We start from the raw sequence: 21,128 nt of genomic DNA, 5'->3' as shown, positions 1-21,128 counted from the left end.
CATCTGTTTGTTGCTGTTGTGGATCGATCATCCCGACGATTTCAGTGCTTCGTTTCTGTTGTTCTCATTCTTGGTCTTTCTGTAAATGGAAAAAAGTCAAATCATGCTACCACCCTTGCGCGCAAGACGTTTAAAACCTATGTATAATTTGGCGATAGAATACTCGTCGTGGTACGTGATTGCCGTGGATCTGCCTTACATGTCTTGTGTAGGGCTGTTTGCATCAACGCCCGAGTTGTTTGCCACATCGGAAAGGCTTACTAAATGGTGCTTTTGAGTCTCAGCTCACTCGATGTTGTAGGACGGGAGGCAAGCTGCAAGATCATATGAGCAGTAGACTCTCGCCAGATGAACACTTGGAAAACACAGTGATTGAATATTCTTTCGGACGGATAGATGCCTAATGAAATGAATTGTAGATGTGTATTAGCCGAAATATATAACCCGAAATATATGCACCCTCTGCCTGCATCCACTTGTTAAATGTTCACATAATTTTCAACCGGGCTGTGTCTACTCGCCTGATGACCCCAGCATGATGGAACAACACGTCTCAGTGTCTAACTCCGCGGTCTACGAATCAGCACCCGAACACAGTTGATCCTTCCATGTGCCCCAGTTCCGACAAGATTCAGTTGCATGGTGCAGATCACTCAACGCTTCAAGAACAGCCTCTTTGTTCTCCGCCGAGGGAGCCTGTCCACACTCGACAAAGAACACATATTGCCACGCGCGTTTCAAACTCGGTCGAGTATTGATACTCGTCAGATTCAAGCCATGCGCCTTGAAAATAAGCAGCGCATTCGCCAATGCTCCGGCCGACGAGTGAGCCACCGCAAACGAAATCAAGGTCTTGTTCATGATCCACGTTGTGCACGAAGAACACCGCTGCTCAAAGGCCAGTTCTGCCGTTTTCTCCACGCGAGTGTTTCGTAGGATCAGGAAGCGTGTCGTATTGTCAGCTCTGTCCTCGATGTTTTCTTTCAGAATGTCGAGCCCGTGGTACTCGGCTGCGAATTTGCTCGCTATGGCGGCGGATGATTCGCCGGTCTCTTTGGCGACAATCTCCGCGGCCTTTGATGTCGATGAGACATCTTGTCTTTCGACGCCTTTGAAGTGTGCTGAGAGAAGACCTTCACACTGGCCCCAGGCTTGCGGGTGCGTATATAATTTGGTGATGGAGCCGTCGTAACCTGAACACCCGGATGGGTATGTGCCCTTGCGAACGAGGAGACAGTGATGCACGGTGAGGTAATACTCCCCGCAGACTTGGACGTCGGTATACAATGAGGTACGGTCGGCGAGCAAGTCTAGTGTTTGTACAACCGAGCCATTGGTCGAATTCTCAAACGGGATGACTGCGAAGTCGGCTGTTTGATCCTGGACCGCGGAGAAAGCATCGCCGAAGGATGCATGGGGTATAAGCTCGGCATTTGTCTTTTTGAAAGATTCTGCTGCAGCCTAGTGTCGAATTGTTCAAGAGAAGGGTGTTAGAGCTGACGCTGTAAGCGCGAGCCACGGGTGTGGGGTAGATAAATAAATCAATCGCGCGGGGAGAGTGTCAGGGTTCTATGACTGTCTCAAGTCATTCTCATACCTGATGCGAAAACGAGGCCAGTGGACCTAAGAATACCACTTTTAACCGGTTGTCTGACATTTTCCAAGCTGATCCTTCAATGATGAAGTATATAATCAATGATATGAGTGTACAACCACACAAAAAAGGAAGTATGGTATGACGACCACCGAGCATCGCAATTGACAAGCGGTGAGAGCATCCTAGCAAACAAGGCAAACTCAGAGCTCAGTCGGAGCGTGTCGCATATCGCAAATTGGAGAAAGGGAAGCTCAGACTCCCCCGCATATTGACAGCGACAAGTCGTCCAATCGAGCTGTCGCACTTTATCTTCCCACAATTGCAGATGGGGCCGCATCTACTCCGGCATGCTTGTTCCAGTCGAGCAGTGACTCAATGTCTTCGTTATTCTTCTCGCACCCAGTCAACACTTGCAGAGCGCTTGCATGATGATTTGACAACGCGCAGAATCCCGCTATTTTATGACTACTTGCAACCACAGCCCTCGCATCTACTCAATCTCTCACTATCTGACCTCCTCCCGAAGATCGGAAAAACAGAAACCACAATTGATCCCACACTACCTTCGATATCGGAACCCTCGCCCATCCCAGTCGGCCACCACCTCATCTACTTCCCACCACAAGTGACTTTGTCGCAATTGTTGCCCGACGGTACTGACATCCTGCACACACCGGGCGATCCATTTCATCGACGTCTATGGGCAGGCGGCAACCTTCGATTCCCCGGCCCGCCTCTCCTGCTTAACGGGCAAAGAGCTGTATGCATCGAGTCTATTCGCAATGTCAGCGTGAAAGGGCGCGAGGGCGATGAAAAAGTGATTGTTAGAATTGAAAGACGCGTGGGCGCGGTACCGGAGAGCGAAGATGAAGAAACCACTCGAGACCGTATATGGACTGGGGATGAGGCACTCGCGGGCGAGGCATCGGTCATTGAGAACCGAGATCTTATCTTCATGCGGGCGAAAAGCAAGCTTGAACTCGAGGCGGATCAGGCGCTATTTGAGAAGCCCGGTCGTATAGTGAAAGGTGTGTGAGGATCATCTGAGGCGTAGAGATACGGACATCTAATACCTCTGTTCTACCGATAGCCCCATCGGACGCGACTTTCCGGCATTCGATTTTGCCCAACAAATCGCTTCTTTTCCGATTCTCAGCCCTCACCTTCAATGCGCATTCGATCCATCTCGACAGGTCATACACGCAAGAAGAAGAAGGGTATCGCAACTTGCTCGTTCATGGGCCGCTCACGTTGACACTACTGCTGAGTGTTCTTGAACGTCATTTCAAGGGCCTGGGGCTAGAAGTGAACAGTATCGAGTACAAAAATCTTGCGCCGCTCTACGTAGATGAGGTCCTGACGATTTGCGCGAAGCTTAAAAGTGGTGAGGTTTGGGATGTCTGGATTGAGGGGCCTGATGGTAGTCTTGCCGTGCGTGCTACGGTCAGGAGTAAGGACATAAATTTCACATGAATCCTACCGTCATAACCTATGGGTCTTTGTCGAACACGGAAGTTTGACTTTTAGGGTTTCCATGACCTTCGTACCTCGTCGTGAGATGGACTAGAGCATCGTCATCTTTATCACACGACATTGATAAAGCGGTTGATCTCACTCCCCCTCCCATTCAAACGCTACAGCGTTTCAATAGCTGGCATAGACGAGCTCTCTCGGAAAGTGTCCCGTCCCAGTCGCTTGGGAATTTCGGCTTACTGAGTAGAAGAACCTTGGAAACCTACCTTACTTGGAAACACACCTTATACCGGACTCTTAGTGAGCCCGAGTTTGAAACGTAGTGAAGATAAAGCCTTCCCAAATCAAGAACACCTGGGATATTTTGGGCTAAAAGAAATGGAGTGTAATACGATGCATGAGCTCTGTCCAAGCTTCTCGGCCAATCACGCCTAGAATCAGTCATGAGCCTCGCAGAGCCGCGCCAAGCCAAGAACGGGGACCGGATAAACCCACTGCCGTAGTGGATGTGCACACGTTTTTATTTCTTCCAACATCCTTTCTGCAACCTTCCTTCTTCCTTTCATCACTCTCGATTGCTCGGTCCAAGCTCATAGCCCTCGGGTATAATGAAATGAGCTTTGACTGAAGCAAGACCCAGCCCAACTTCCTAAAGAGCACACTAATTGGTTGTTGCTTCTTGCACACTTGGCCAACATGGATTTCTTTTGGAACGCACCTCCCGTGGCCAGGTACGCTCGTTGATCTCGCGTCAATGGCATGATCGGACGCCTCAAGCTAACGTGTCCGCCCCAGGACGCTCACTGCGGCAACCCTCATTGAGTCCTTGCTGGTCCACGGTCGGATCATCGGTGTGAGACAGCTCGCTTGGGCCCCAAGCTTGATCTTCTGGAAATTCCCTCCTCAGTTATGGCGGATTGGCACCGCTTTCTGTCTCACTCGCCCAGATCTGGAGTTTCTCTTCGACTTGTACAACTTATGGCGCTACAGCAGTGCTCTGGAGTTGGAGTCGATTCGCTTCCCCCAGCCTGGAGATTTCTTCATCTATCTTCTCTTCGTAAGCACTGTTATTCAGGTAAGTGACTTGCTTTGGCAACAGCCAGCTACAGTAGAGCCATCCAATTGCCTTGTTCATCTGTTTGCCTTCCCAAACAACCCCATGTCACCTCGCATTATCTGCCCGCCCAGCCTTTTTCTAGCTGAAGCGGTTCCTGGAAGCGAGGAAGAGTACCCCTGCATCCCGTGCAGCACCACATTCGCAAAATTCAAAAGGTGCTGCATGCGGTGTGGGCGTGGTGGGACTGCCTATGAGATAGCTGTCGCGAGCCTTATTCGCGAATGGTGGTTAAGGTGCCCTACATTCTACATAAGTTTCTCAATCTTCGTCCTATATCAACCAATCTATCATTACAATCCCGCCAAATCATTTCCAACTCAAGAGACATGATCTGCCATTCCGCGCCTTCTTCTCCTGCCCTACTGGTAGACATGATTATGGCCCTGGTGCTAACACGTTGAAAAGCTCACGGCAGGCCTGTACCTTGGAGGCTACTTCTTCCTCACTAGTAAGCAGTACACTCTACGGATTCATGCCCCAACCAGTTATAGGTCCTGCGATAGAAAAAGATACTAAGTCTTGCGTTGTTAGGTCTTACTATGGCCCTTATCTGGACTTACGCCCAGGAAAAGCGAGGCACCAAGGTCACATTCTTCGTGATCACCATCCCGGTCATTTATTTGCCCGCTGTGATGCTATGTCTCACCTTGGTTCGTGCTGGATGGGGTGGGGTCTTGTATGAAAGCACCGGCATTCTCGCCGCCCATCTCTATCATTTCCTTACGCACATCTATCCGACGTACGGAGGTGGCCGAAACTACATCTCCACGCCGCTCTTCGTCCAGCGCTTCTTTTACAAGCACACACCAACCACTTCGCGTCCTTATGGTACCCCCTACCGGCCAGCTCCTTCCTCTGCTTCTCAAGGCCGCGCCTCCGGCACCGATGCAGGAGCGCGATGGGGAAGCTGGGGCTCCGGGCGGAGACTTGGATGAGATTGATACGATAGTCCGGCTGGCAGTCTTGAAACCAAGTAAAACAGACTGCTGGGCTTTTTTTTTACAAAGCTCGTGTCCTCGATTCAGCTGCATGGCCTCTGTTTTTCGTCAAGGATCAGCATCCCGATTGTCCCTGTCTTCGTGATGTACAGTATCATCACAGTTATCACTTTCCAAGTTATCAAAGTAATGCATAGCGACTACTATTGTCTTCGACTAGGCAAATTGGCGAAGTCCGATGGATCTCCAATGTAATACCGAGAGAATTAGCCCGGGTAGAAGATCGAAATATCCTCTAAGAACCCACCGGCAGTAGTGCCTGTTAGACAGATATGACATGGTCAGCTACTGCTAAGTATGTTCGCTTTTTGACGCCCATTGTCAACCTTATCCAATGCATAATCCCGAAGCAAAGTTGAAAGTAGGTAGATGCTGACATCAAGGTCGCTTTATCACTCAGACGGGTCAACTTTCGACGGTTTTCAATGATGGTGGTTACATTCACAGTTTCCTACTCGCCACTGCCCGTGTTCCAGTCTACCTAGGTATGTATCTCAGTTACCCCAATCTTGGAAGGACCTGTACGAACACGCTCAAAGGGAGTCACAGAAGGGCGAAGAGTATACTCATGCAGGGCAAGCGCTGATAGCAGTGACCCGATACAGTTTGCCGACATGCTCATCTTTATCATATTGACTCATGTGTAGCAAAGCTATATTTGACGACACTTCAACAGAGACCGTACCTAACACTTTCCGCTTTCGAGAAATTCAGGGTACAGCGTGTACTCAACTCCACAAAGCTATTGGTTCCCTGCATACTAACTCTAGGTTAGCGAAAGATGGCTGACTTGATTGCCAAGAGGAAGAGAGAAATCACGTAAGCTTACTTGAAACCGTGGAAGGTTTCCCAGATCAGGACCTCTGAATTCATAGAAAAATGACAGATCTAGCAGGCTAGAATACAATTGATTTATAGTCAGTTGTTAAGGAGTGTTGGGGAGTTGCACGGCAGTAGGTAACTCGGATATTCCTGAGGCGTCCTAGTGGCCGAGACCTTATGGGAAGCAAGCTCAAAAGCCTGGCACATTCGATCATTATCATTGCTACAAATTGGCGGTCCATACGGTCACATCCAAAATGAGAAAACCCTCATGGCTGAGAAAAGTAGGCCTGATGTACACCTCTTGTTGCTCCATTACTTCGGTGGTTTCGGTACTAAGGGAATCAATCATCCAATCATGGTGCCCTGTGGCTGCAGAAAGAATTGCTGGTCATAATCATGCTCAAGTCACCTGACTCTTCACGGGCGCTAACCAGATTGGGAACTCGAGCTGCCGCACTCGCAAAATTTCGTTCTCATCGAACAAATTTTGGAACTTCAATAGCATACCAACCCACCAAAATGGCCGCCGTCAACAACATGGAGGTGGACTACACCATCAAGCCTCAGGCGCTTGCGCCAACCTCCTCCAGTGAGGATTGGCCTCTTCTCTTGAAGAACTACGAGAAGTGTATGTCGAGAAATCCTTCCTCAAGGTCGTGAAAATCCTGTAGGCCGTGACGATGGCTAATCGATCTTGAATCACGTTTAGTGCTCGTTCGCACCGGTCACTTCACCCCTATCCCTGCCGGTGCTTCTCCTCTGAAGCGTGACCTCAAGTCGTACATCAGCTCTGGTGTCATCAACCTGGACAAGCCCTCCAACCCCTCCTCCCACGAGGTTGTCGCGTGGATGAAGCGCATCCTCAGGTAAATGTCTTCCTGGGCACCTTTCAAAACGTCCCAGTGCTCAATTCGATCAATTTTGGCCAAACAATGCTAATGATTGCACTCGATGCACTACAGAGCCGACAAGACCGGTCACAGTGGTACTCTCGATCCCAAGGTCACTGGCTGCTTGATTGTCTGTATTGACCGTGCCACCCGTCTGGTGAAGTCCCAGCAGGGTGCTGGTAAGGAGTATGTCTGCGTTATCCGTCTGCACGACAAGATCCCCGGCGGCGAGGCCCAGTTCCGCCGTGCTCTCGAGACCCTCACTGGTGCGCTGTTCCAGCGTCCTCCCTTGATCTCCGCCGTCAAGCGTCAGCTCCGTATCCGAACCATCCACGAGAGCAAGCTGTACGAGTTCGACAACGAGCGCCACCTTGGTGTCTTCTGGGTCAGCTGTGAGGCTGGTACCTACATCCGTACCCTCTGTGTCCACCTGGGTCTGCTGCTCGGTGTCGGTGCCCACATGCAGGAGCTGCGCCGTGTTCGCAGTGGTGCCATGGACGAGGAGAAGGGCATGGTCACCCTCCACGATGTCCTCGATGCTCAGTGGATGTATGACAACCAGCGTGATGAGACTTATCTGCGTCGGGTCATCAAGCCCCTGGAGAGTCTGCTCACCACCTACAAGCGTATTGTCGTCAAGGACAGCGCCGTCAACGCCGTCTGCTATGGTGCCAAGCTTATGATTCCTGGTCTTTTGCGTTTCGGTATGTCGATCGACATTCTTCTCTCCGTTGTCATCAAATATGGCTGAACCGTCTGACTAATTTTTTCTTCTTTTTCACCCCTCTGCAGAGTCCGGCATTGAGGTCAACGAGGAGGTTGTCCTTATGACCACCAAGGGTGAGGCCATCGCCATTGGTATTGCCCAGATGTCCACCGTTGAGCTCACCACCTGCGACCACGGTGTTGTTGCCAAGGTCAAGCGCTGCATCATGGAGCGTGACCTCTACCCCCGCCGCTGGGGCCTGGGTCCCACCGCCCTCGAGAAGAAGAAGCTCAAGTCTGCTGGCAAGTTGGACAAGTACGGCCGTGCCAACGAGGCCACCCCTGCCAAGTGGAAGAGCGAATACACCGACTACAACGCTCCTCTGGAGGACGGTGAGCAGCCCGCCGCTGTTGTCGCTACCACCACCACCACCGTGGTCCCTGTCCCCGCACCTGCTGAGGAGGCCGAGTCTCCCGAAGCCGAGGATGACGATGATGACAAGAAGAAGCGCAAGCGTCACGATGGCGAGACTGCCGAGGAGAAGGCCGAGCGCAAGCGCAAGAAGAAGGAGAAGAAGGAAAAGAAGGAGCGCCGAAAGTCCAAGCAGGCCGAGGACAGCGATGATAGCGACTAGATGTCCTCAGGAAGACCAAATCTCTCTGTGCATGGTCTGTTTCCTGTATCATATTTTCTGCTTTTTCTTTTCACTGGAGTCTTGGGTCAAAAGGGAATCTGTTGGTTTGAAGATTTTAAGTTGTGTCGAATGATGTTTGAATTCATTTCAACATGTTATACATTAAGTTCTAGGATTATGTCTTCTATCGTACCTCAATGTCCTCGCTAATTGGTACCTGCGCAGATGTCTGGCGTGGAAACCTGTCCCGTCACATTGTGTACCATGCAGTAACTTATGCTCTACACCAAAACCCTGGCTGCGCAGAGCTAAAGAGGCTATGATAGGTATTGGCATGGTGGTCGATTGAGGCTAGCCAAGATAAAAATCTACCACTGAGACTCTGAACATAGCAGCGTCCCTCGGTCAACTCATTACAAACACGCTGTCTCCATGACTTACCCAGGCACATCTCAGCGCCATTGAAACAAACGTCAATTGTCATGCTACCACCCACCTCTGTCTTCCTCCACCCATGCGATCGACTCCCAAAAAAAAAGATGCAAATCACCCTCTCAGAAGAGAAATGAGATGCAAAAATCAACGTCAGCTACAGGGTTCGAACCTGTGCCCCCGAAGGGACTTGATGCCTAAACATGCTATAGGTATCAGCCTATAACCCTGACCTGACGATCGGGAGGTTCAAGTCAAGCGCCTTAGACCACTCGGCCAAACTGACATGTCAAAGAAATCGGCGATTTATGGCTATCTGAAGATTTGGTTTGGTATCTTAAAGGGGAATTGTACTGGGTGTTGGGTCGTTCACGGGCTGGTTGGTAGAGATCAAGGGCTAGGTTGGAGGTTCACTCTCGTCTGGCCTTGTTTTTACTGCGTATATACTACACAGACAAGATCGGAACAGAGGGGGGTGAAAAGCGGCACTCCGCTCGGCAGCATTGCAATGTAAACGCCCTCTTTGAATGATAGTTCCGGATCAAATTGCGAAGCTTCGTTTCTGGCTGTTGAATTACGGTCAACGCTGGCCGATTGTATCTTGTGTGGAAGCTTTATAGCCCTTGGTCTGGTCGGAAGGCATTGTACCACTGCGTATAAAGTACAAACTGATGATGAGGTGCACATCCCGGCCACGCAGAGTCATCTATGTAATTGCCTGTCACTGACCGGCGGCCCTCCGATTACATGATCGACCAGCAGCAGCCTCAAACTCAGGAAGCTCCTGGGTGTCTGAATGAAAAGCGTAAAACTTGACCTCTTCTTGATTCTTAAAGCTCAACATTTACTCAAGCCACATCCCGCGATCTCGTGACCCGAGCGTTATCCGTCCGGATCTACCATCTCCGCATCTGTAACCTCCGATATCCCGAACTATCACGAGACCTTGTCGGAGCTCTTGTCTTGAGGACTTTAAAAAAACCCCTGAAGATTGGCCGTCAATATCATCCATAGGAGTGGTCTCCAGACCGACAACTATCACAGCGATGGCTGCTGAATTAACCTCGATCAAGCTCAACGCTGAGAGCCATCTCATTCTGGTATGAACAGACCCCGACCTCCGCCGCATCGACGTCACTTCAGCTCACATTGTCTCTCTACCCGTCTCGTGCACAGGACCAACCCCTCCTCCGTGTACCACATGAGCTTGCCCGACGCAATTTCAAATCAGTTCAACGAGCCGTCGAACGAGAGAAGGAATATGTGATTCCGGCACTGAAAGATGCAGCCAATGCCGCGCTGTCCAATACCCAAACGCCCGACCAGACCTTGGCGGCTCTGGATGCGATGATAGCTCGCATGCAGGGACTGAAACGGAAAATGCAGATTCTCCAGGAGGAAGAACAAAAGATCCAGACTCAGTCCAAGAAACGAATCCAGCATCTGGAAGCGCTGCATCAGATCCCCAGCTTGGCAGATGTCAAGTATGACCAATGGTCACGTGTGCGTCTGGATCGGTTGCTGGTGGACCATATGCTGCGATCGGGATATTCAGAGAGTGCGAAACAGTTGGCCAAGGAGAGAGAGATTGAGGATCTGGTGGATGTGGATGTCTTCACGCAATGTCAACGGATTGTGCAGAGCTTGCATCGTGGTGATACCAAGGAGGCGTTGCAGTGGTGCAGTGAGAATAAAGCTGCGCTGAAGAAGAGCCAGGTATGTCGCTCTCCGCCTTGATGCTGCAACACTACCTTGTGAGAGCAAGTAAGTAAGATGACTGAGCGACATGTACAGCACAATCTTGAATTCGAACTTCGACTGCAACAGTTTGTTGAATTGGTCCGGCCACAAGATCCTCTCAAGAAGATCGAGGCTATCAGTCATGCGAGAAAATATCTTGTCCCAAATCATGACCACGACAGCAAGGAACTCCAAAGAGCGGCTGGAATGCTTGTTTTCAACGAGTCCACCAGAGTTGAACCATACAAGGTAAGACCCAGGCAGCATAATTTGGATTTCTTGACAAGCTCTCCCGAACTCTCGCTATCTGTTGGACACCTGAATTAACGAGTCGTAGACGCTTTTCTCTCCAGATCGATGGAAAGCGCTCGCAGATCTCTTCATTCGCACACACCACGAGCTCCTCTCCCTCCCATCACAGCCACTTCTCCATATCGCACTCTCTGCCGGTCTCTCGGCGCTCAAGACCCCACTGTGTCACTCGGCCTTCACATCATCTAGTTCCAATTCCCAGTCCACAACAACGTCTGTCTGTCCCATCTGCTCCACCGAATTGAATGAGCTGGCGCGTAAAATGCCCTACGCACATCATTCAAAGAGCTATGTGGAGAACGACCCGATCGTGCTTCCGAACGGGCGAATCTACGGCAAGGCCCGGTTGTCGACTATTAGCAAGAACACCGGATCTGTTGAACCGGGCAAAGTCAAGGATCCCACGACCGGCGATGTCTATGACGAGAGTGAGACGAAAAAGGTCTATATCATGTAGTTGAGGGTGCTGAGGGCGTTACATGGCTTGGTTGGGAGGGAGTCTGGCATCGATTACCCATTCTTTCGTTGTACATAGTACATCCTCATAGGCACTCCATTTGTTGTCGGCTTTGAATTTCATCCTTTCCCATTTGGTAATCATTTGGGGTGTAAATGTAGGGACCGAGTCGTATTCAGTAAAAGAGCACACCCGTTCTCAATAGGTACTTACTCGCTGTCGCTATCGCCCTCCCAGCTTCTCTTATTCTTCTGATTCTTCGCTGGTTTCTCTTCCGGCTTCACTTCAAACACATACATTCTCGCCAACCGATCCTCTCCACGCCATCCACCCCTCCCGCCGTCTTTCCCCTCCACTTCACCGAGGGTTCGCGCATGCGAATAGCCCTCGTACTCTGCCCACGGGAACCTGAAACTCGTCACCACCTGCAAGCCTGCATGTCGGGCCAAGTCCTTGACGTTCCATAAAGTGTATGGCTCGCCCTCAAACAAAGACACAAGGATCTGCCCTGGGCCAGTGCGGACCGCATTCCCGGAAGTAGCTCTCTTCTCCTCATCATCTGCCCCGTCGTCCGAATCAGATAATTCAGATGCATCGCTCTCGCCGTCCCCGTCTTCCTCCAAATCATCCTCATCTACAGGCGGCGGCGCCTTGGACAGAAGAGGCACGCACGCCTTGAAAAACGCAACGAGGAGCTCCTGGTTCGCCCGGACTTGACGATTCACGTCCGTGGAGAGACCGCCCACGTGTGGGAAATTGAAACAGATCACATCCCAGGGTCCGCCAGCGCTACTTTCTCCTTTGCCGGGGGTAGCTTGCGCGCCGTGTGTGAACCTAACCTTAGCACGGGAATGTAGCTGGGATTGCGCATTCATCTGCCGAGCAAGTTTCCAAGCGGGGATCTTGCGCTCCTTGCGAGGAAAGCCAGTGCGAACCTCCTTGCTCCCTCCGGCCGGGGTGCCTAGTTTGCGGGCATCCACGGAGAAAAGAACCTTCGGGGATGGCTTCCTTGAAGAGGACGCCGTCTGTTGATGAGACTTGTCGGCTTCGTCTTTGGTAGCGGGAGACGAGGTGCTCTCTTCATTGTCGAGAGCGGCATCTTCTGTGCTTTTACGCTTGAGGCTTGCAGAATTTAAAATCTCCTGGATGTGCTGTTCAGCTTGGGGGTACTTGCTGAAAAGCGTCTCTTTGGAGTCGTAGCATGTAGCGCATAGTTTGCGACATTTATATTGCTTTGCCAGGGAGCGGGCAAATGAGAAATCTCCTGTGATTGAGCGCATCAGCTTTGTCGATTCCAAGATTCTGGTACGATGGCGCAGGCGAGGGTGGAAAATCGCCATCTACTGGGAATAAAAGGCCAAACTCTTCGAGACAAGAACATAATGACATCGCCGGGTTACTTTGCAAAGCCGCTTCGCTTGACAATTATCCCAACTCGGAAACCGTAAAAAAGAGACATACAATATAATGCCAATCACATGAGAACATGCCCAAACCAAAACGCATAAAAAACCGAGCCCAAAAAAAAAAAAAAAAAAAAAAAAAAAAACTCACCCTCACCAACCAACAAGATCCGATCTCCCTTCAAAAAAGGCACAATCGGTCTCTGATTCGCCTGTAGCGACTGCTTCTTCTGCCCAGCACCACCCGTACCGTCTTGAGAAGCACCACTCGCCGCATTCGAAGCGACTGTCTTCTTATTCTTAACATGTTGGGATGCCGGCCCGGAGCCATTCTTCGCTGGACCTCCGCCATTGACTCCAGCGCCGGGACGATTGGCGCGTGGGGCAGGACCGCTCTTTTGCTTCTTGCGTGGCATTTTGTGAAGAGGGAGGTCGGAGGTACGGGGTTTAGTTGCTCGCGGTTTGAGGCTTCGTCGAGGCTTGTAGAAGGTGAGGTGGTCAAGTCACGTGTGGAATTGAGGGTGGACTTGATGAGATCTGGTTGATATCTTGAGTAGTCGAGCTCGACGATTCGAGAACACCTCTCGCGTTTGGAAGGGCACGCACTAATCGCTGGATATTTATTGTTCGTGAATATCTTTGTGCGCCACTGCATCAGATGTGCTACTGTAGTCAATTTCGTGATGAGGGTTGGAAAATCGAAGATCCAGTACGGTTCCGCTCCACTCGGCTGATCAAAGTTGCGGGATGTTTTTTTTTTGGTCGAGATTGTCAAGGTTCTTGTTGGCGATTTCGGACAATGCGCCCGAATGCGCCCCGTGTATCGGGCAGGTTATGGGAGTTTGGCAATTATTGACGTTTCGCTCGCCTGACGAGAGTGACAGAAAGGCAGAACATATGTGCTTCTCTTTCGGCCAAGGTGCGATGCAACAAGCGGACTTGAAGTGAACAGAGTCAGAGTGAGATAATCTGAGATTACATCAAGTACACATTGTTGGGGTTTCGTCCTCAATCATGTCAAACTTGCAGCTTGATGGCAGACGAATTCAGAAAAAAAAGTGAAACGATGCGTTCTATTCCCAACACGACATAGCTATATACAAGGAACCGGACTGGCAAAACCACGAGCTATGGCCTCAGCTTCATAGAGACATATTTTTTCCTCCAAGAAAATTACTATAATGCATACTGTGTCCAAGACCGGCGGCCTGCCTTGATGTAACAGCTTCCCCTCCAACAAACATATTAAAAGAGAAAGAAGAAAGAATTGAAACTGGAGAGGAGGAAAAGGTCCAATCTGAGAATGAGGCAAGGTCCACCAAGACCAGAAGAAGCGACAAGATTGACTCTTCAGCCCGTAAGTGGAAATCGGCACAATGGTGGGCGCAGGTAAAACGTGAATCGTACATATGCAAGGGAAATTCGAGAGAAGAATCATCTCGATGATGTCAACAAAAAGCTGTGTGTGTGAGATGCATGGAGATTTTCTCGAAAAGCGCGACAAGCGCTCATTCGAAGGAAAGGTGAAGATGACGAGAGACGTAACCACTGGTGTGGAGAACAGATCACAGAACGGATGATGGTTTCATCTGCTCTGGACGTCTCGTGGGAAGGCGGTAATTTTGACTTCAGATAGCTCCCGGCAGCGCTCAAGAGCGCAGCGAGTCACGCATGCTTTGGCTGCTGGCGCTGACCAAGGGGTTGGCCGTGGGGAGGACGCCGGTCTTGGGCTTGGCGTTCTGCTTGATCTTCGCCACTGTGTACACAACGCCGGAAATAAAACCAACAACGATGGCCGACACACTGGGGAAAGTGACGGGCGCATCGAAGAAAATGAGACCGGACACGGCAATGGGGAGCTTGTTCAAAGAACCCACCATCGAGTATGTGGTGGAAGAAGTCACACGAACGCACCAGGCGGAGGTGTAGGAGATGAAGACGGAGGAGACACCGGTGACGATCATGGCGAAGAAGATGCCGTTGCGGTTGGCCTCGGGGAAGTTGCGAGCCAGATTGGCGGCGGACCAGTCCTCAACCAAGAGAGTGGCAACGATCAAGACCGGGATGGACAGCAAGTTGTTATAGAACATGGCTGTTACAATAGTTTAGCAATTGAAGAATGTCAGGGCCCAAATCTTAAGATCAAACATACTGTCAAAGTCCTTGAAGTTGGTCAACTTGATGCGCTTGCGCATGCTGAGGATATAGGATGAGGTGCACAGGCAGTTGATTATCATCCAGACGTATCCAGCATTGAGGGCCGAGACCTTGCTGCTGGTGTCGCCGCTGCTCTCAACAGCGTGTTTGATGTCGGCCCAGGCGGCGATGATGGAGCTGAGAACCATCAAGCCGAAGGAGAAGAGGGACATGTTGGAGACGGAGCCACCGAACCACAGGACCTCACCATAGGCGATGAGAATGATGGTCAAGTTCTTGAAGATGGTGTAAACCGGAATGGAGAGGAACTGAAGAGCCTTGGAGCCGGTGTAGATCATGCCGATAAGAAGGAGAGTGATGGGGAACCCTATGAAGCGGAGGACAACATGTCAGCTCAGCGTTCGTCATCGGAAAAGAGATCAGAGTAGTCGGTGGTAAGACACACATTTCTTGGCCTCGTCGGAGCTAAAGTCCCGATAGGTAATGAGACCCATGGACTTGCACGTCTGAATTGCGAAAATACACACGACGGACTAAAAGGCGCATGTCAACAAACCAAATCTCAAACTGGACAGCAAAAGAGTAGAAAGAAAGAGAAAAAAGCCTGCAAAGAGGAATCTCGTATCACCACCTACCTGGACCATCAGAAGCAAAAAGTTGAGGTTAAAGTCCAGACCCGACAGCACATACTTGTTCATCACAGTCATGAGAATCGAGGAACCGCAGTATGCCAAAATCGGAAAAGCGGGATTGTTGGATATAGAGGAGGACGGAGAGCTTGCGGCCCGGTTCAATGGAGGAGGTGCGGCCTCGAAGGCCTTGTTGCCCTGATCGAGTTTGTCCATCTCGATGGCGTAGTCGTTGGTCTTCTTATCATCAACCATCTTGGCGGAGGTGACCCGTTGGTCGGGGGGGGGGGGGGAGGTGGTTCAATGTTCGCAAAGGGATTTATAGCCGGGGACGAGCGCAGACTCGAAGAAAGATATGAGTCTGTCGGACGAACAAGCTCGATTTCTAGGGAGAAGATAGAGAACAAAGTCCAGGTGAGACACGGCGGGATGTACACGACGCGCAAAGGAGAGGCTTCATTTCAAGGGGAGCAAATAATCTTTCTGGCCGGATCCAGCCTGCTTACCTCAGCGGGGCCCCAGCGGGTCAGTAATTTACCGCCTGCTGAGTGCTGAGTCGCTGACGGGCGGCAGAAGTCGACACCTGACGAACAAGGCCATACATCTTTCACTATAAATAGAGTGGATAAGCTTTGGCACTCCAGCAAGACTGCGGCATTATTATTGTTGAGTACGACCGCATGGGTACTAGGAGTAGGTGGCATGCTTCATTAAGATCTAAACCATACTACCTATACCTGCACACTTGGTAACTCAGACTCAGTGGTCCATTGAGTTTAAGCTTTCTCCAAGGGGAAAGCACTTCATTCTAGTCCGCTCAAGGCGAAATAGTCTAATCATATAATGGAGAGGTTGGTGATATGATGTCCAGCACTATGCCCTGCGGCCTGCACGGAGGATCTGCCTATCGTGGAAGGCATCAGCACGACAGGTCACGTCTTATCAGGTAGGCAGGCTCTCGCACGTCTGATATGGGAGACTTTCATCAAATTACATGGGATAAAATGCCCCGTCATAAAAACGATCGAATAATTTTCGACCTCTATTGGCATCAACATAGCTGGAAAACGTTCCCTCGCTAAGCGCTCCGTCAGGAAATTGCTGCGAGTACTTCAGCTTGTCGAGCCGCCCAGTACTTTCTCTTCGTCAATGATCTCGTCGATCTCGTCTGCGGCAATCGTGGTTCCTGTACGGCCGATAGGGGACGAGCCACAGCAGCAGACGTGAGTCATCTCCAGGGACTGAAACTCTTTCACGCGTAGCATGTCATCAACTGCTTGTTGTGTAATTAAACTGCTTTGCAATTCGTCAATCATGATCAAAATCTCGAGGGCCCAGATAGGCTGAACAAAGCGCTCTTCGGGTGACCATGCAGCACTCGCTCTGAGGAGCTGAAGAAGGGGAGAGCAGCCCCCGGGAGAACAGGGGCAATAGCAATTATCACGAGTTGAAGCATCTGCTCCCTGACGTAGGAGAGTAGCGACAAGTGAAAGACACTTCGATACTGTGCCATAAGGAGACGAACTAATATCCAGGAAGTAGCCGCTGGCTTCAATGATTGCGCGGATCGACGAATGTAGAGGTGTCTGGCGCCTGACATCCTGCCAAGTCAAATCACAGCCGTAGGACATGATGGTACGGGCCTGTTCATACTTCCATTGCAACAGGAATTGGTGAAATGCAGTTTTTCCAAGTTCGTTTCGATAGTTCACCAGATTAAAGCCCCCATCCATCAGAATTCGTATCCACTCTGAACCCAACGCAAAATGTAGCAAGGTGCCACCTCCATAACGAGGAGGTCTATCCTGGTCTTCGAGCCACCATGTGCTTATCGAGGCCAAGTTCAAGCATCACTTCGAGGCAGTCATGATTCATGCCAAGATAGCGCAATCTATCCACAGCATATGCCATGAGATCACGCAGAAAATGCGCGAGGACCGCCTCCGGGACTTTGTGCGCACGATAGAACTTGAATGTTTCACGCAATACATCCCATCGCTCCGCGTAGAGCGCGTCCTCCAAGAATCCCGGATGATCAAGACGATCTAGAAGACTGGAACCATTGTCGATCTTGGACAGCCTGGTCTCGGTTGCGAGTAGTAACATCAATGACTCAATACAGCCGTGTGCAGTAGCGTAGTCTAGAGGACATCTTCTCGCAACGTGGGGTGCAGCTTTGAGAATATGGGATACAGAGTCTTTCTGGTTATATGCTGCGGCGTAGTCCAATGGATAGTTGCCGTTGCAATCTGGTATGTCTAGTAAGGGAAGCACCCCGGGTCATGCTTGAAGTAAGGCAGCGAGGACAGTTGGCCTTAGAACAGAAAGATGAGCGGCTGTCTGACCGAGATGGGATGGTTCTGGTCTTGGTAGGATTGTGAATTATTTGCAGAGAATGCTCTCCATCAGTGGCGTTTGGCCCCAAACTCCTAGAACCAGCGTGTGAGTGAGGTGATGTTTCCAAGATATTTAAAGCATCCAAGGAATTCGGTAACACGTAGAATTTAGCTTACCATAGCAATAGCTAGAGCAATAGCTAGAGCAAAGTCGCTGGAACTTGAGCAGAAAAGGGTCGCCGTGTATAGGTCTTTCACCCTTTGAGCGACGGATCAATTTGGCGAGATATTCACAGCTAGATGAATCAATTAAGCAGTCGTAGCCCGCGCGTAGTAGCTCTTCCAGAATACGCGGGCGAAGACTAGTGTCGAAATGACCATGCCCATAGCATGCAACTAGGTATAGAAGCCTGAGGAAATCATTCACAAGTTATCAGCCCGATCAAATCGAAACTCGGATCCCACACAACATAGTCATACGGCATCACAGTCCTGTCATGCGCACGGAAGCTACAGAGGACCTTCACAAGCATGAGCATAACGCGATGGTCTATAGTCTTTCGATAAAGAACAGTCTAGGGGATCATCTCAGTGGTGGTCTTTCCCTAATAGGTCATATATTAGATTCAAAGTACCTCAAGCAATGTCCTGCCGCTAGGAAAAAGATCCCATGGTGACGCTTTCCGGGCTCCGAATAAGTCTGAAAAGCCAGTCTAGTACTTTCCCAGAGGTCATTCTATATAAAATCCGCATCATGGTAGTATTGGTGTGAGATATTGTAGAATATCCGAGCCGCAGCGCATGTATTCTTGACGAGCATCTGAAAGGAGAGGCTCGGAGCGAATAGTCCCATGATATCTCCAAGTCGGCCTTCACAGCATACATCACCCCTAATTTCGACAGATTGAATTCGTAAGAATATCTTTGTTTTAAATTCTGCTGATGCCTGCTAGGGGGCCCATCTTGATCTTGTATGGACTGCCGTCACGCCGTGAGCACCAATTCAGCACCTTACGAATTCACGTCATCAGCACCTTGAGAGCGCGACTCATCCGCATCTGCTTTTTCACTTATAGAAAAAGCTCCAGACTACTCCATCGACGACTGGAGACTAAGTTTCACAGCTTGAAACGACAGGACCAGAGTTGCGTAGATCATCATGAGTTTGGCATCGTTTTCAATATCACTACTGAGTTTTTCGAGCGCTTTCGCGCTTCCTTCAGACTCGGAGAGCCTTGCGGGTCCTCGTGCGCTTCGAGTCGGATGGCAGAAGGACCAGTCTGAACACCATGGCCTCTAAGTCAGTCAACCGGGACATGATCTGAGCTATCGACGTGTCCATTCTGGATCCGTCCTCCGACGTGAGCGCACGTTGAACTGCTGGGTCTTGAAGGCTTTGCAGGACCATGGCAAAAAGAGGTAGTTGTCCACGAAGTCTGCTCAGATGTTCTGGGACACGTTCAGCTTGGCAGATGTAATCGATGATGCGGCAAGTGATTGTGGCAGAACAGTCCACGAGCTGGACGAACGAGGAGACCACCGCTACTGTGGCTGGAAACCCCGCCATATTGTTTGCGTCGTGAGCTCGGACTCGGGGTGTTCAGTCTGGGAAGGCGGAATCACCTGAAGAGACTACCTTAGTAGGTAGGGGCGGAAGGAAGTCTGCATTGACGAGGGAAGAGAGAAGAGTCCTGGCATAGCGTGGATCACTGAGGTCAACCCAGGCCTCCATCATGGAGGCTAAGGAGGACTGTGCGGAGGAAGCAGGCAATGAGCCTATGGATAACGTATTCGGATGAAGCTGCGCGGCTCCTACACAGGTATAGTCTATTTCTGCGCCGACCACCGGCGTCACCTACCCGTGACGTTTACCATTAGCAAAGTTCGGCTTGGGCGCCAACTGTATAATTTAACACAGGGCGAGCTATACACAGACGTATATCTTCGAACGAACTCCATTGGAATGGGCGAGCAGTTGCGATGTGCAATAAGATGCTTAACACAGAACTACATAGAATCGACTTGAGAGAAATGAAGGTTCCTTTACGACTCTACAGCTTTGACTACTCCGCTGTATATCATAGTATCCCCGTATGAATCAGGGGCAACAACTCCTGTTGCGTTATGGAATCTGAGTATCTCTATGAAGAACTCTCTCAGTGCGAGCAACCCATCCTAAACGAAGATTGAACCTTCTTCAGATCGGCTTGAATCTGCGATTAGTTAAAACTTAAAAAAGTGACTCTACCGGGAATACTCACGGCGGTCCAAGCTTCCCCGAGTGGGGGAGCTCTCCTGAAGGCGTCCCTCTCCTCAGCCGGCAAAATCATCCACCTGACCGGCGGAGTCAGAGTGTATTGACTTTGGCTTGCGGTCCTCCCAACTTTTTTTTCTTCGTAAACATCACCACCTCCCCTCAATTCATCCGACAATTCATCTGATCAACCCCTCAAACATCAACAAGAGCTCTCAAATTATCCTACTCCAAGACCCGCAATTCCACCACTACAAACCCACGACAAAAACAATTGATCCTCTTTTCCTCCCCCCACCCCCCCCAAAAAAGAAGAAACAAAAGAAACAAAACCCCACCAAAATGCCCACCGACTCCGAAGACGAAGCCCTCTTCGCCTCCCTCGCCGCCGAAGAAGCCTCCAGCTACCGCGACACACGCATCCAACAACTCAACGCCGAATTCGCATCCTCCAAAACCAACCGCACCACCGATTCCTCCTCCACCACCACCACCACCCCCTTCACCCTCGCCCACCAATCCCCCACCTACCCAACCCTGTCCACCGACCAATCCGTCCTCGACCACACCACCTCCTCAACCCGCAGCATAATCCACTTTTCCCACCCGGACTTCGCGCGCTGCGACGTGATGGACGCGGCGCTGGCGCGGCTCGCGGCCGCGCACCACGAGGTGCGCTTTGCGCGGGTGGACGTGCGGAACACGCCGTTTTTGGTGGAGAAGTTGGGGATTCGCGTGTTGCCGTGCGTGATTGGGTTTCGGGACGGGGTGGGCGTGGAGAGGGTTGTTGGGTTTGAGGGGTTGGGGGAGAGGGGGTTTGATGCTGTGGGGGGTGGGTTTCGGATTGGGGTGCTGGAGAGGAGGATGGTAGGGAAGGGGGTGTTTGAGGAGGTGAGGGTTGGGGATGGCGAGGAGGCTGGGAGTGAAGGGGAGGATGGGGACGAGGACGAGAGTGATGATGGGGAGAGGAGGAGGAATGGGTTGATGGGACGGGTGGGCAAGGCGAAGCCGAAGGGGAGGAGTATTCGGAGTGGGAGGGTGAGAAGAGGGATGGATGAGGAGGACGATGATGATTGGGATTAAGAGTCGTGCAGGATTCTTGTATACCAGAAAGACGTCGGCGCGTCTTGTGTCATGGAATTGATCTTGACAGGACCCGCATGTTACA

General features: G+C 50.8%; 10 protein-coding genes across 10 annotated transcripts; 5 read left to right on the top strand and 5 right to left on the bottom strand.

Annotated features, from left to right (window-relative positions):
• Window positions 1-573: 573 nt before the first annotated feature.
• Window positions 574-1,657, bottom strand: N7539_009470 (prephenate dehydratase PHA2; the record flags this gene model as incomplete). The annotated part of the gene is made up of 2 exons (XM_056939065.1): window positions 574-1,461; window positions 1,598-1,657. The coding sequence occupies 2 exons, from the start codon at window positions 1,655-1,657 to the stop codon at window positions 574-576; spliced, it is 948 nt and encodes a 315-aa protein (XP_056785787.1).
• Window positions 1,658-1,922: 265 nt separating this feature from the next.
• N7539_009469 (uncharacterized protein) lies at window positions 1,923-3,070 on the top strand (the record flags this gene model as incomplete). The annotated part of the gene is made up of 2 exons (XM_056939064.1): window positions 1,923-2,625; window positions 2,688-3,070. 2 exons carry the CDS (start codon window positions 1,923-1,925, stop codon window positions 3,068-3,070), a joined length of 1,086 nt encoding a protein of 361 aa, XP_056785786.1.
• A 696-nt stretch (window positions 3,071-3,766) lies between these two features.
• N7539_009468 (uncharacterized protein) lies at window positions 3,767-5,122 on the top strand (the record flags this gene model as incomplete). The annotated part of the gene is made up of 4 exons (XM_056939063.1): window positions 3,767-3,801; window positions 3,866-4,145; window positions 4,593-4,635; window positions 4,719-5,122. 4 exons carry the CDS (start codon window positions 3,767-3,769, stop codon window positions 5,120-5,122), a joined length of 762 nt encoding a protein of 253 aa, XP_056785785.1.
• Window positions 5,123-6,529: 1,407 nt separating this feature from the next.
• On the top strand, window positions 6,530-8,240 carry cbf5 (pseudouridine synthase CBF5; the record flags this gene model as incomplete). The annotated part of the gene is made up of 4 exons (XM_056939062.1): window positions 6,530-6,638; window positions 6,720-6,876; window positions 6,973-7,604; window positions 7,693-8,240. The coding sequence occupies 4 exons, from the start codon at window positions 6,530-6,532 to the stop codon at window positions 8,238-8,240; spliced, it is 1,446 nt and encodes a 481-aa protein (XP_056785784.1).
• Window positions 8,241-9,718: 1,478 nt separating this feature from the next.
• On the top strand, window positions 9,719-11,181 carry N7539_009466 (FYV10 family protein; the record flags this gene model as incomplete). Its single annotated transcript, XM_056939061.1, has 4 exons — window positions 9,719-9,772; window positions 9,849-10,388; window positions 10,467-10,661; window positions 10,750-11,181. The coding sequence occupies 4 exons, from the start codon at window positions 9,719-9,721 to the stop codon at window positions 11,179-11,181; spliced, it is 1,221 nt and encodes a 406-aa protein (XP_056785783.1).
• Window positions 11,182-11,390: 209 nt separating this feature from the next.
• N7539_009465 (25S rRNA (uracil2634-N3)-methyltransferase) lies at window positions 11,391-13,000 on the bottom strand (the record flags this gene model as incomplete). Its single annotated transcript, XM_056939060.1, has 2 exons — window positions 11,391-12,445; window positions 12,736-13,000. 2 exons carry the CDS (start codon window positions 12,998-13,000, stop codon window positions 11,391-11,393), a joined length of 1,320 nt encoding a protein of 439 aa, XP_056785782.1.
• Window positions 13,001-14,233: 1,233 nt separating this feature from the next.
• Window positions 14,234-15,625, bottom strand: gmtA (GDP-mannose transporter; the record flags this gene model as incomplete). Its single annotated transcript, XM_056939059.1, has 4 exons — window positions 14,234-14,676; window positions 14,737-15,108; window positions 15,187-15,274; window positions 15,377-15,625. 4 exons carry the CDS (start codon window positions 15,623-15,625, stop codon window positions 14,234-14,236), a joined length of 1,152 nt encoding a protein of 383 aa, XP_056785781.1.
• An 857-nt stretch (window positions 15,626-16,482) lies between these two features.
• N7539_009463 (uncharacterized protein) lies at window positions 16,483-17,476 on the bottom strand (the record flags this gene model as incomplete). Its single annotated transcript, XM_056939058.1, is given in 2 exon segments — window positions 16,483-17,175; window positions 17,192-17,476. 2 exon segments carry the CDS (start codon window positions 17,474-17,476, stop codon window positions 16,483-16,485), a joined length of 978 nt encoding a protein of 325 aa, XP_056785780.1.
• A 1,319-nt stretch (window positions 17,477-18,795) lies between these two features.
• N7539_009462 (uncharacterized protein) lies at window positions 18,796-19,273 on the bottom strand (the record flags this gene model as incomplete). Its single annotated transcript, XM_056939057.1, has 2 exons — window positions 18,796-18,930; window positions 18,983-19,273. The coding sequence occupies 2 exons, from the start codon at window positions 19,271-19,273 to the stop codon at window positions 18,796-18,798; spliced, it is 426 nt and encodes a 141-aa protein (XP_056785779.1).
• Window positions 19,274-20,302: 1,029 nt separating this feature from the next.
• Window positions 20,303-21,043, top strand: N7539_009461 (uncharacterized protein; the record flags this gene model as incomplete). The annotated part of the gene is made up of 1 exon (XM_056939056.1): window positions 20,303-21,043. One exon carries the CDS (start codon window positions 20,303-20,305, stop codon window positions 21,041-21,043), a length of 741 nt encoding a protein of 246 aa, XP_056785778.1.
• Between the last annotated feature and the right edge of the window lie 85 nt (window positions 21,044-21,128).

The sequence above is a fragment of the Penicillium diatomitis genome (genome assembly GCF_028827545.1).
Source record: "Penicillium diatomitis strain IBT 30728 chromosome Unknown utg000017l_segment0_segment0, whole genome shotgun sequence".
Classification (NCBI taxonomy): Eukaryota; Fungi; Ascomycota; class Eurotiomycetes; order Eurotiales; family Aspergillaceae; genus Penicillium; species Penicillium diatomitis.
The sequence above is the reverse complement of the archived record's forward strand: the minus strand, read 5'-3'. Positions and strand labels throughout refer to the sequence as shown.